The 12,828-nt window shown below is 30.4% G+C and overlaps 4 protein-coding genes across 4 annotated transcripts; 1 reads left to right on the top strand and 3 right to left on the bottom strand.

The window, feature by feature from the left end:
- Positions 1-717: 717 nt before the first annotated feature.
- On the bottom strand, positions 718-2,311 carry HELRODRAFT_178119 (hypothetical protein; the record flags this gene model as incomplete). Its single annotated transcript, XM_009026261.1, has 5 exons — positions 718-896; positions 1,088-1,171; positions 1,333-1,452; positions 1,508-1,640; positions 2,078-2,311. The coding sequence occupies 5 exons, from the start codon at positions 2,309-2,311 to the stop codon at positions 718-720; spliced, it is 750 nt and encodes a 249-aa protein (XP_009024509.1).
- Positions 2,312-5,154: 2,843 nt separating this feature from the next.
- Positions 5,155-6,475, bottom strand: HELRODRAFT_178118 (hypothetical protein; the record flags this gene model as incomplete). The annotated part of the gene is made up of 3 exons (XM_009026260.1): positions 5,155-5,456; positions 5,602-5,831; positions 6,261-6,475. The coding sequence occupies 3 exons, from the start codon at positions 6,473-6,475 to the stop codon at positions 5,155-5,157; spliced, it is 747 nt and encodes a 248-aa protein (XP_009024508.1).
- A 1,219-nt stretch (positions 6,476-7,694) lies between these two features.
- On the bottom strand, positions 7,695-8,570 carry HELRODRAFT_178117 (hypothetical protein; the record flags this gene model as incomplete). The annotated part of the gene is made up of 2 exons (XM_009026259.1): positions 7,695-7,996; positions 8,519-8,570. 2 exons carry the CDS (start codon positions 8,568-8,570, stop codon positions 7,695-7,697), a joined length of 354 nt encoding a protein of 117 aa, XP_009024507.1.
- A 342-nt stretch (positions 8,571-8,912) lies between these two features.
- HELRODRAFT_178116 (hypothetical protein) lies at positions 8,913-12,232 on the top strand (the record flags this gene model as incomplete). Its single annotated transcript, XM_009026258.1, has 8 exons — positions 8,913-8,935; positions 9,010-9,050; positions 9,701-9,867; positions 10,352-10,390; positions 11,031-11,135; positions 11,308-11,356; positions 11,799-11,881; positions 12,182-12,232. 8 exons carry the CDS (start codon positions 8,913-8,915, stop codon positions 12,230-12,232), a joined length of 558 nt encoding a protein of 185 aa, XP_009024506.1.
- Positions 12,233-12,828: the final 596 nt, after the last annotated feature.

The raw sequence follows: 12,828 nt of genomic DNA, 5'->3' as shown, positions 1-12,828 counted from the left end.
TAAATTTGAAAATTTGGTACACGAGGAATGGAATATGTCCAGTCATCGATATGTTAATTATTATTCTTCAATGTTTTTTCACCATTCTGGTTAACACGTAAGATACGAAAACAACGATTTAAAATTTGCTTAATTTTTTTCAAATGTTAACAATAATAATTATAAATAATTAGTTTGACAATCTATATTCCAGCTCGTATAACTTATTTTAGATTCTATAGTTTATTTGTTATTGATTTTTAACTTTAATTTTTAAAATACATTTGTTTCTAATCACAAACTCTTTTCATAAACATTGCATAACGGTTTATTATTTCCTTTTTAGCCAACATCTAACCTATGCGGTACGAATATGTATCCACATGCATTCGTTCTTCTTTTAAAAACAACATAAAATTGACACTACTAATCTTGCTAAGATTGCTACTTTACTGCTAATTATACTAATAGAGTCAAATTCTAAATGTTTATCTTATTAATATAACTTAATTCAGCCTTTTATTCACTAAAGTAATTGTTAAATTTTCAATAAACAACTAGATATGTAGCAAAAAAATTATATGCGGTAGAAGAGAGGCGAACAAATGTTTATAATCCACCTATCCAAGTTCAAATCTTTCAAGGCAAACTTCCAACAGCACTACATTTAGAGCATTTGTCAAATTTCAATCATTCCAAATTTATTAAATTTTATTTAATACTGTAACTTTTAGGTGCTCATATCGAACTCACAGAGGACGCACTCAGAATAGTCGCAATACTGATCATCCCAACCAAGGATATTAAATGAAATGTATAGAAGATGCTTTGGATGCAGTAGCCTTTACCGTCGTTATTAGAGTTTGGTTCTCCTGAGTGCCAGACTGATGCCTCCATCTGCACAAACTTGGAAACTCCTTGTTCATGAATACATGTGTAATTTAATGCTTAAATATACCAACTAATTTTAAGTAGGCAACGTTTGGATCGGAAATCAAAATGAGGAAATTGAGGAGAATAGAATTTTCAAAACCAAGTATAACAATCACTAAGTTAGTAAATAGAATAATTCAACCTGAATAAGGTAGCTAGAAAAACGATCTATTACCCTTCTTGAAAATTTGAAATCCGCTTGTAAAAAATCCAAAAGAGTTTGGTATGGCGGCCACAGGACATTTCTCAATATCTGCATCTATACAAAGGAATTGAAGTAAATGGTCGCACCCATTTCTAATAAAAAAAAAGGAAACCAAAAACCAACTAGTAGAGTTGACGTATTGAAGCGAGATGGTGTTTTCCAGGAGATCATCAATAGTGATGGGATGAGATGACGAGATGCTGTTACATAATGACCTCCCAGCACTCCAGCTCTGAAGTGTGTACTGCATCTTGTAGCACTTGTGGTACTATACCAGTAGTCAAAGTTGGCAGGACAATCTGTAGTGAAACAATCTAATACATTACAAACTTTTCCTGTATTTTAATAATATTTTAAAATGATTATAAAATTCGCCATGGTGAACGTAACCCTTGCAACCAACATTACTAGCAATCAGATCAACAGCAGTAACATTGTAACGGATGTTTGCTTTCGGAACACATGAACATGATGCGGTCGATTGAATATAATTCACTCCTCTTAATTCGCCATTTGTTACTGACTTTAGGCAAATAAAAATGTTTTGAGACACAGTTTATTGGGCTTATAAAAATAAAAAAAAAGAAAGAACTTATCATTTAAGTATTATATTTCATATTGGTAGCATAGCATAGCACAGCACGACGAAGTCAAATAGCGAAAATTTATTAAACAATTTAGAAATTTTCAAATAAAGCAATTTTTAAAAAGTTACAAAGTTGTTGATAATGGACACAAATTAATTATAAAACCTTCTAATAAACAATAATGTCAATACATTTATATAAAAATCGTAAAGTCTTTAAATAAATTGCAAATTTATTTTAGGTGCCCATGTCGAGTGGAACGATCAAATTTAGAATGGGTGAACCGGGCTTGCTGACTAGCAAATATTAGAAAAAAAATTAAAATAAAAAACAAATTGTTTCAGAAAGTAAAAAAGAATTTAGCTGAACCAACCAGGCATTTGATGATGCACTCTCGACGATCTCTGGCCTTGAACTTCTCAATGATGGACATTTCAATGTCGAAGCATACCAGCGTCGTCTTCAACTGGCCCACCAAGTAACTGTAGGCAGGTATGAACTTCTTGAAGGTCGTCTGTCCAACTTGCTCACTCAGGTCACCAACAGCAAGTGAAATGAACACTTTGATTAGAAATAGATCTTTCAATAAACTCAAAAAGTAGCACATATTTGAAATTATTAAAAAATTATACTAGTAGAAAATTTCAGAGGTTAACAAATAACTTTCTCGCAGTAAAACTCCAGCAAAAAACATACTTCATTTAAATGTATTTTTTGTTTCAGTGAGTCTTGATTTTTTTATGTAACCTTTTATGAAAAAATGAAAAATATTTCGGATAAAATAGTCAGCTATCAACGAACAAACAAATGAACAAATAAATTAGTGAACTAATGGACGAACAATTGAATGAACAAATGAATGAACTAATGAACAACTTTAGAATGAATGAACAAACGAACGAACAAGTTGGACAAACAAACAAGCAATTGAAACAAATAAATAAAGGTGTGACTAAACAGAGGAATAATTGAATAGGAGTGCTCATGAGACACGCATACCTCACCCGTCAACCCTAACAATGCAATGTAATTATCTCCATTATATAAATTCTACAACCGCAAACGTGTTGTACCCAACGCTCAGTGTGTTATATTTTTGTTTGAACACGTTGAATACGTTTAAGACTAAAACAATTTGATGCATGAAATTTTGAAAACTTGAGCAGAGAAATGTGTGAAATGAAATTTTTCATGCTTTTGAAGCAGGTATCTGCGTGCCTTATTAAACTTAACATTTCTGTGATTTACAGCTGATTAGTTATAACTACTTTAAATAAAAAATTATTTCATCTTGAAAAGAAGTTGATTTCTTTGGTTTCCCTGCTTACCAACAGAAACTCCTTTGTAAACTTTCACTATGTGACTTTTATTGCTTATATCAATAGGTGATTATTTGTTAACGCCATTAGAAATCAGTTCAGAATTGTTTTCAAATAGTTTGTTTACTTGAGCATTTAATTTTGTGTTTCTTATTTTCAAGTTTAGAAAAAAAGTTTTTCAATTTTTAATGAAATTAAAGCCTGAAAATTGTAAAGACTGTTACAACACAATTAGCATAATAGTAGATAGAATACACAATTTCAGTCATTCACCCCTACCAATTCAAAAAGATGAATTAAAAGCGCTACTACGAACATGTCTATTACTAAAGAAGACAGTAAAATTAACACAGTCATTGATGACAATAAGTGCAAATCACAGAAACAAAGGCTTAGATTATACAAATTCCCTATATAAACTGCAGTAAGTACTGGGTTATACACTCGAAAATGAATTGGAAAACTGTACATTATTCTAACTATTTTATTCAATAAAATAAAAAATGACGACAAGAACATGGTTAGAAATGTGGAGAAATGTAATCAAAAACTATCCAACGCTAGAACTTTGTCAGATTTCATAAATTATTGCATACATGTATATTTACATAAAAATCACAGCATGTTCCGCGTTAGTAAGCTTCCTGTTTATTATTTCAATTTTGTTAACGGCAGATAGTAAATTATTGTCAAGTTTCTAAAGTTCAAAACAAAAATTTTTATAATTATTTTAAGCATGATAGAACTATTAAGCATGATAGAACAAAGAGCTTTTTTGGTATTCTTATACCATCTTCGGTGTTCGAATTGATACGTTGTATATATGTGGTCGAGTGCTCAAGTATATATATCCTGTGCCTCTTGTTAATTCTTTGTTTAATGTGAACACTTAACGGTCATTTAATTAGTTATTTCAATCTTCAATTTAAAGAGATATAACCATACCCTACAAGTTCAAGGGGTCGGTTATAACAATAATAACACTCGATAAAACTTTATCATTCCCACAACTAGTTTTTTTTATTTATCGATCACCTCACTAGTTCACTAAGTCATCATCTAAGTCTAATTTTTATGCCATTAGTTCATTTTATTGTCAAATTATTTTATTTTATTCTATTTTATTTAATTTTTCCTGTTAAAACATTTTTCTTTCTCCGTTTTTTTTATTTATTTATTTACTTATTTGTTTAATTTTGTACTACTGCCTTGCATGCTGTAACAGTTTCTGCGTCTGTCAGATCCTGATTTTTAAAGAGAAAAAAACTTGTTTAGAAGCATAAAACAAGGAACCACCCAAATTACAAAACCATCGAGAAAACATGCCGCCATCACGCTAAATGTAAACAAATCGGGAGATTTAATCAAATAATGATGAAATATCAGTTTACTTAGATTTATAGTCAAATAATAAAGAACAAGTTAAAAAAAATTTTTTCTCTAAGCATATAAAACAGAAGAATAAACATTTTAATATTAACAAAGATATATTTAAATTGGGATAATAAAAGTATTTACAGATAAACAAAATATATAAAAATAGAAAATGTTTAAAAAAGAAAAAATAGTAGAAAGAAATGACATTTAAAAGTTATTGAAATTGAGCGCTATATAAACTCACAATTTAAATTGGTAATTCATTCTCTCTTTTGGAATTAATCCGACACACACATACGAACACACGAACAATCACACGCATACACACAAACACACATTGTATTAACTTCATATTCCATAAATCTCCATTGGAACCACTAAAAGGTAAAAAATGGAAACATGCTTGAAAAACAGAAATACACTTAGGAAAAGGTAGAAGCAAGAAAATTGTTACTTGTAAATTGTAGGCATATTTGAAAAACAGTGGGTAGCAGATTAATTATATTTGTACTAATAAAAATCGATAAAAGAAAAAACAATTTGGAAAATTATTCGAGAAATGGATGGATGACATAACAAAATCGACCGTGGTGGAAAAGTTGTATTCAAAAAATTTGTCAAAGATAGAAAAGCCTATTGGTCTTTTGGTCTTGAAAAATAAAGGACTTGCTTGACCAATCATTCGTTCGATAGTTTATTAAATATTCAATTTGCTCCCTCAGTTGTTCATCTATTAAAATTAAAATAATTCAGGTCACATTTCAAATATTACCTCATTTCCGTCTACATAATCATACCCCCGAATAGGGTAACTCCAATAACTTGCACCAACTTTCTGCACGGAGTCAAAGGTCAACCAGCTTCTGGCGTCTTTTAGTTCACAAGTACATCCATTTTGAAGCTCTGGTCTCATGTTGAATCCAGCACACATCCAGTTTCGTATACACATCAACATGCAAAGCTGCATCAAACATCTCTTGTTAGGCACTACTTCCAAACTATCGCCTACTATGTAACTGTCAATCACACGTCTGATGGCTCGCCTCTGTTGGTTAGCTGAAGAAGTTGCGTTGGAGTTGTGGATATTTATTTAAGTATATGAACGAATGATGTTTTAATTCTGTAAAAAATTAATTGTACTTGTAAAAATGTTCAAATGAATTATTAACACGCCATTGAAAAGTTAAAAATTGAAACTCACGGTTAACTGATAATGGCTTTTTGCAAACAAAATTATAACTAATGCTGCATAATCTATCTTTCCATTTTCCAGTGGCCGGCACCATTCTTACGCAGCACGTATTTTCATTCGGATCTCCCATAGCCCAATTAACAAATTTGAATTCAGTTCCATCGAGCCAGTAGCTGTTCTTTGATTGATCAAACCAGCACTGCGGTCTGTACATGCCTATCCAGTACTCAGTTTTTGAGCTTCAGTGGCGTATTAATGTTTAATTTTCAAATTGTCGTAGGTTTACGAAAATGAAATGAAAAATTTGAAAAATAAAATAAATGCAGTAATTTTTGAAAATATATTTTCATAATTATTAATCTAATTTCTTTTTGTTTTTGGCAAAGAGCTAATAAAATCGAAGTTTGTATGTGTCATCAACGAAAAGAATTCCTATTTACTGAAATAGATGACATTAAATATTTAGGCAGTTCAAAAACGTCTGGAAATCAATCAACCATTAATCGTTGATGGTGATTCTTAAGCCAAAGATCAAAATTATTAACCATGAATGCGTTTTTTTATTGACGTTCTCAGTAACAAGTCCCTAACAAGTTATTTGTGAAAAATGTTTAAAATGTTCTCAATTAATTAAATGTAATCTTATTAATTTGTAAAAATATACAAACTTGTTTTGGAGGAAGTCATTTTCTCCCTGTGACCCAATGCTGGCCAACAAACTTTCCAGACCCAAGCAGTGATTGAAAGCATCATTGAAGTTCAGAGACACTGTTGAAAAGTAGTAACTAAATTCTCCATAAGATATCCATCCGTTAGCATCTTTGTCTTGAGCTAAGATAATTTTTCCAATCAATTTTTTAAAATATAAAATAACAATTATCATTTTTTTTATTAATGAAAATTATCTTTAAGCTATTTTTCATTTGGAAATTCCTTACCTGAAACGTAAATGCTAAAACAGTTAAAGTAACATAATATATATATATATTATAAAAATATGGCATTGATACTAGTGTCTATGATACTATCTATGATATGATACTGAAACGTGAGATGACGGATATATTATTTTATATCCTAAGCAACCAACCAACTAACCAGCCAACCAACCAACTAACTAGCCAGCCAACCAACCAACACCAGCTAGCCGATAAGCCAACCAACCTAGTAACTAGCCAGCCAACCAACCAGCTAAACAACCAGCCAGCCAACCAGCCAGCCAACCAACCAAGAACCAACCAACCAACCAACCAGCCAACCTATAATCATTCTCTGAGTCCAACACAAAAAAATCAGCACATAAAGAAAAAATTTAAACACGAAAATCATCTCAGCACATTTACGTCTGTGACTTCGAAACGGTTTGTTCTTAAAAGTCATATACATTTTTTTAATGATATCAATACTTCAAAACGCTTTGCTATAATAATTTTACCTATTTTAACAAAAATATATCAAACAATTTTCAAATATCTTTTTATCAAGTTTTAAAGTTTTGACCGTCCAACCATCAACCAAATATAGAAATAATTCTATATTATTCTACTTCGAAACTACATTTAAATAGCCTAAATAGTGGCACGTGACGAAATTATTAGCGTGACGTCAGCAACTGTCATGGCGACACGGACAACATTTAACACGTCATCACCGTACGCTCGTCACTTCATATCATAGATAGTATCATAGATACATTGCGATACATATTGTTAATGTGTATCCATTTATTTTTATTTTATTGATTTTCACAATATTTCGTTCATTTATTACTTACCATTATACCGCCGTCAATTCTGTGAACACTAGCGTATTAAATAATTCAAACAGTTTTTTGTTCATTCTAACAAGCTAGTAACAGTTTTTAGCAAATACTAGTGAAAATAATGAGAGTGATAATTTTTTACAGTAATAATATTATATGTTTTGGTAAATGTTTTGCATTTGTTTTCTATCTGTTGTATCGTGTTGTCTGTTGTCGGATTGAAAACCCTAGCGACTAAAAAAGACTAATAAATGAAACACCACGAACTAACGAGATGATTTGTGCGGGCTTTATAAGAAACTGCGATAAGAAGCACGTGTCCAGACTATCCAAACGAATACTATTCTTTTCTTGGTTCGGTGTTCACAAACAGCCGCTTCTGCTGCTCTACTAGCGCCACAGTCGGCACCAGAAATACAAAACACTTCTTCCTCCTCGGGTCTCCGCCATCATTATCCTGTTGTAGATAATCCTGTATAATGTGCATAGCAACGTGGGGTTTTCCCGTTCCAGTTGGGGCGACGATGGTATAGTTCCTGCCTTTCATAGCATCCTCGTGCCAGTTCGATTTGATACCCTCGCAGCTCCAGTCCACACTTTGTTGGGCACGCTTCAACGCAGCGTGAGTTTGTTCTTTAATTTCTTCGGTATATTATTCATGGTTGGCAAAGACCAAGATGAAGGTTCAGCTTCATACATCATCTCTATCTCGTAAGCTTCTGAAATGACTTGCCGAAAAAATAACTTTTAATTTAACTTCTTATTTAATAGTAGAAATAACTTAAGCCAGGACAACACGAAATCAACAACGAAATGTTTATGTATCGGTTTTTTTATTTTTTGTTTTGTATGTCTTGTATCGTATGTTTATGTTTTGTTTTGTATTTTCTTATGAATTTGTATTTCATATTGTTGTGTATATATTGCGTATTATTTGTATTTATTCTGTTTGTGTATATGTTTTGTTTTTTGTGTATTTTAGTTGTTTGTGTATATGTTTTGTATTTATTTTGTATTTTATTTGTTTGTGTATATGTTTGTATTTCTGTTGTATTTATTTGTATTTGCATTTAAAACATTATTTCATTTACATTTCACAGAATAAATGTTTGTAATATTTAAGTGGTTTGAACGTAAAAAGTATCGAAGGTTAACATTAAAAACTTTTCTTTTTGTTAATTCTAAGAAGTATCAAACGACAAAATACAAAGTGCATGTTTATAAATGTATATCAACACGTGATGTACGTGATAAGCAGTTTGGGTGCATCACCGTCAGACTATGAAGGAAGGAATTTACCTTTCCTTTAAACTCCATAAAAATCTTATTAAATCTTTGTAGCGATAAGGTTTGATTTCTTATTAGTGGATTAAACTGTAATATTTTTTCAAAAAATTTAGCTACATTATAAATGGTTCATCAGATGAACAAAATTATTTCATATTTAGAAGATTCTTTGTTTATTTTTGCTTAGTTCTTTGTTCTCCACTAAATTGTCGGGCGATATAATCATAAAATTTTTGCTAGTTTAAAATTCAGCGACTAATTTGTGTCACTAATGGCTCAAACGGAAGAAAAAGGGTTCGTTAGATAATTTTTGTTTAAATATTTTTTAGAATTATAAATTACTTTGTTTACATTTTGACGACTTTCAGAAAGCTATTTGTTGGGGGACTTAGCTGGGAAACCACACAAGGTTGAATTTTTTTTTAATTATTATTGCTAGTAGTGTTTTTTTGTTTTGTCTTCTGTATTGACTTTATTATTTATGTTAGAAGATGATTTGTTGTATAAAATAAAACTATAGATTTATAAATAAAAATAAATGTTATAAAATTAAAGTACAAAAAACTAAAAAAAGTAAAACTTTTTTTAAATATTTAGTAAATATTCAATCTTCTTTTTAAAATGATTATCCAATGTTGAATATACTGATTATTACACTAAATAGTGACTAATTATTTTATGACAATAATTTGGTTTGGCAATTAGCATTACATTACGATTACATATAGCTGGGCTAAACTAAAATTTATACTTTGTATAATTATAATTAATATAATACTGTAGTGTATAGTATTTAAAAACTTCTAAATTTAATCTATTTTCTAATAATATTGATGAGAGGGCTATTTTGTCTTTAGCGAAATGGAATATTACTAAAGACTTAGAAGACCCAAAGCTGATCTTCAATTTTGCTAAGCATATTTATAATTTGACTTCCTTATTTTATATATAATATAATAATAAATAATGTAATAATCATTTCAGCCCTTAGGAATATTTTTGTCTTGATATTTTTTTTAGCAAATTTTAATTATATAATTTCATAATATTACTTCACAGCTTCTCTCATGACATATTTCAGCAAATTTGGTGAGGTCCAGGATTGTGTGGTAATAACGAACCCAGCGACGGGCAAGTCAAGGGGATTTGGATTCGTCACGTTCAAGGACCCTGCCTGTGTGGACACAGTTCAGGCAGCTGGTCCTCACATCCTGGACGGCAAACAGGTACGAACATTGAAATCTACATTACAGTTATTCATTCACCATCAATTTCAGTTATTCATTTACCACCAATATGATTTTAGACTTAAATAAAAAAAAAGAATTACAATTGTAAATCATTGTTTTTCTTTTGAGATTTTTTATTATTTTATTAATTAATTAGCATTTCTTTTATTGTTAACTAGAGAGCTTGTTCTTCGTTTACATATTCAATTGTGTTTTGTATGTATGCATAGTTGCAATTGGAAACATGGCTTGGTTTTTTCCAACTGTTCACCACCTAATTTTAACAAGTTTCATAAAAATATTGTCTGCCACAGCTTTGTTTGTTACACGTACAAACACACACACACACACAAACACACTCAAATAAATATGTTTTTGTGGGCTTGTGCGTGCATGTAAGTGTGTGTGTGTGTGTGTGTATGTATATTTTGTTTATTTATATTTAAATTTCATAATAATATGAATTTTTTCGCACAATTAGATTGACCCAAATGGATGCAATCGTAAAAAAGTACCAAAAGTTGGTGATATATTTTCTGTTCTTTTTGCCATTCAAGTTTTCTAAAGTTTTGTTATTCATTCATTTATTTATTTAGTTAGTTAGTCAATTATTTAATTAATTATTATATCATGCAAATGTTGTACTTTATATGCCTATAGGTGAGATTAGTTTTGTGTTCATAGCTTACTGAATGAACACTGTTCTTAAAGAACACTGTTCGAAGACAGAATAATTTAAACTTTTGAATGAATTATTTTTGCATTATTTTACTGCTATTGAAGTTATTATTTGTTGTTTTGGGGGTTGTTATTTGATTAATTAACTATCAAACTAGTCCAAAAAAGAGAGCTAGACATGCACGCACGTTTAGCCCATCTATCTGTTTTTATACTTGGCGGAACATAATTCTTTTAAATGTATTTACTCTACATTTGAATTTTTATACACGATGAAGAAAAGTTTTTTCAATTTATTTCGCTTGAATTAAACTCTTATTGACTCCTGCAATATTTCTAATCATGAAAAATGAAATCATTCAAATGAATTCACAATCCTTTAGTAGGACAGCACGACAATATGCCTTAACTTTTATATCATCTGGCAAAAAAAAATTAAAAAAGATTCAAGTAATTATTTCTTTCTTGGCATGTTCAACTAGGGAGCTAAGGGCGCAGAAAATTGCAAAAAGAAATTATTTGTCGGGGGCCTGCCAGCCAACATCGATGAGGCCCAACTCAGGGAGGGCTTTGGTAGTTATGGGAAGGTTAATCCATTCATTCATTCAATCATTTATTTGTATACTCGTTCTTTGATTGATTGATAGAATGATTGATTGATTGATTGATTGATTGATTGATTGATTGATTGATTTACTTATTCTATTATTCAATCATTTTAACCTTTTGTAATTTATTCGGTAATTTTCCTCCCAACAGATCAATGAAGTTGTCATCGTTTACGACCAACAAAAGCAGAAGCCGAGAGGTGTTTATTCTTTTTTAATTAACTAAAATTAATTTCCTCATATAATGTTTAAATTATAAAAAGATGTCAGTTTAATTAATTAACAAGATAGGGTTGAATTTAATTATATTAGTAACAGTCGAAAATTGGTGATAACACATATAGGTGAATATATATTTAATCAATTAGTTAATTAATTTAATTAGTTTATTCAATCACGCTACTCTTTAATTAATTTTAATAGAAATAAAAGCGGAACATTTGTTATTGCGTGCATGGATGATTTATTAATATTTGTAATAATTAATTAATTAATTAATCAATTAAAACTATTTGTAATAATTTATTTATATTAATAGAAAAAATAAAAAACAAAAGCAGGAAATTTGATAGATAGTTATTTAAATATTTTAATAAATAAATAAATTAATCAATTAACATTTTTTTCTCATTGCGGTTACAGGCTTTGGATTTTTGACATTCGAGAGTGAAGATAGCGTCGATAAGATTGTCAAGGAGAGGTTTGTCTTGCTAAATGGCAAACAGGTGAGTCGTCATCATGCCTTTTATATTATGATTAATATTTTGTAAATAATTATATATACATTAATTACTACTATTATTATTGTAAGAATAATTAGAATCAGTATTGTATAATTGATTAGTGTTTTTACAATGGCCAAATTTTAGGATTATCTACTGCAATCTATTTCTTTGTTTTTTTTTTTTTTTTAAAAAAATTCACTTAAAAGAACAGAGGGACTTAATTTTCTTTTAGATGTTTTATGTATGTTTGTATATAAACAGTGGAAAATAGCTTTTCTCCACATGTATATGCAACCGTAGCTGAAGCAACAAAGTGCGTCTAACTTAGAACGAGTCAGGTGTTCACGCTAATGCACCTTTGGTTATGGTGGGAGAGTGTTTCAGTTATATCAACAAAATTAAAACTGCTAGGGTGTTACATTTTTCATGTCCTAACTTACGACTCTGAGTCCTGGACAATTTCTAAAGAAATGGAAAAAAGGATTAACGCTACTGAGATGTAGTTTTTGGGAGGAATTATGAAAATTAGTTGGACCTCTCATACCTTGAATGAGGATGTATTAAAACAGTCCGGTTATGAAAAGAGGAAATTACTACAGGTAATTTGATAAAGGCAGTAAAAGTTTTTTGGTCACATCATGCGGAAGGAAGGGATGGATGGAAAATCTAACAACTACTGGAAAGATTGCAGGTAGAAGAGATCGCAGTCAGCAACAAACTACATTCGTGAAGTCCTTGTGTCATTTGTTGAATATCACCACTTTTCAACTACTACAAAGTGTTAAAGATCAGGTTTTGTGATGGTCGATGGTCGCCAATGTCCTGAAAGGATAGTGCTTGAGTAATAAGATGAAGAGTGAGTGTACTTTATGTACTCTTACTGGCCAACCGTACCTGGTTGACAAACTCACCCATGCATATCTATACGCTTATATATATATAAATAT

Source organism: Helobdella robusta (assembly GCF_000326865.2).
Source record: "Helobdella robusta unplaced genomic scaffold HELROscaffold_46, whole genome shotgun sequence".
Taxonomy (NCBI): Eukaryota; Metazoa; Annelida; class Clitellata; order Rhynchobdellida; family Glossiphoniidae; genus Helobdella; species Helobdella robusta.
The sequence above is the reverse complement of the archived record's forward strand: the minus strand, read 5'-3'. Positions and strand labels throughout refer to the sequence as shown.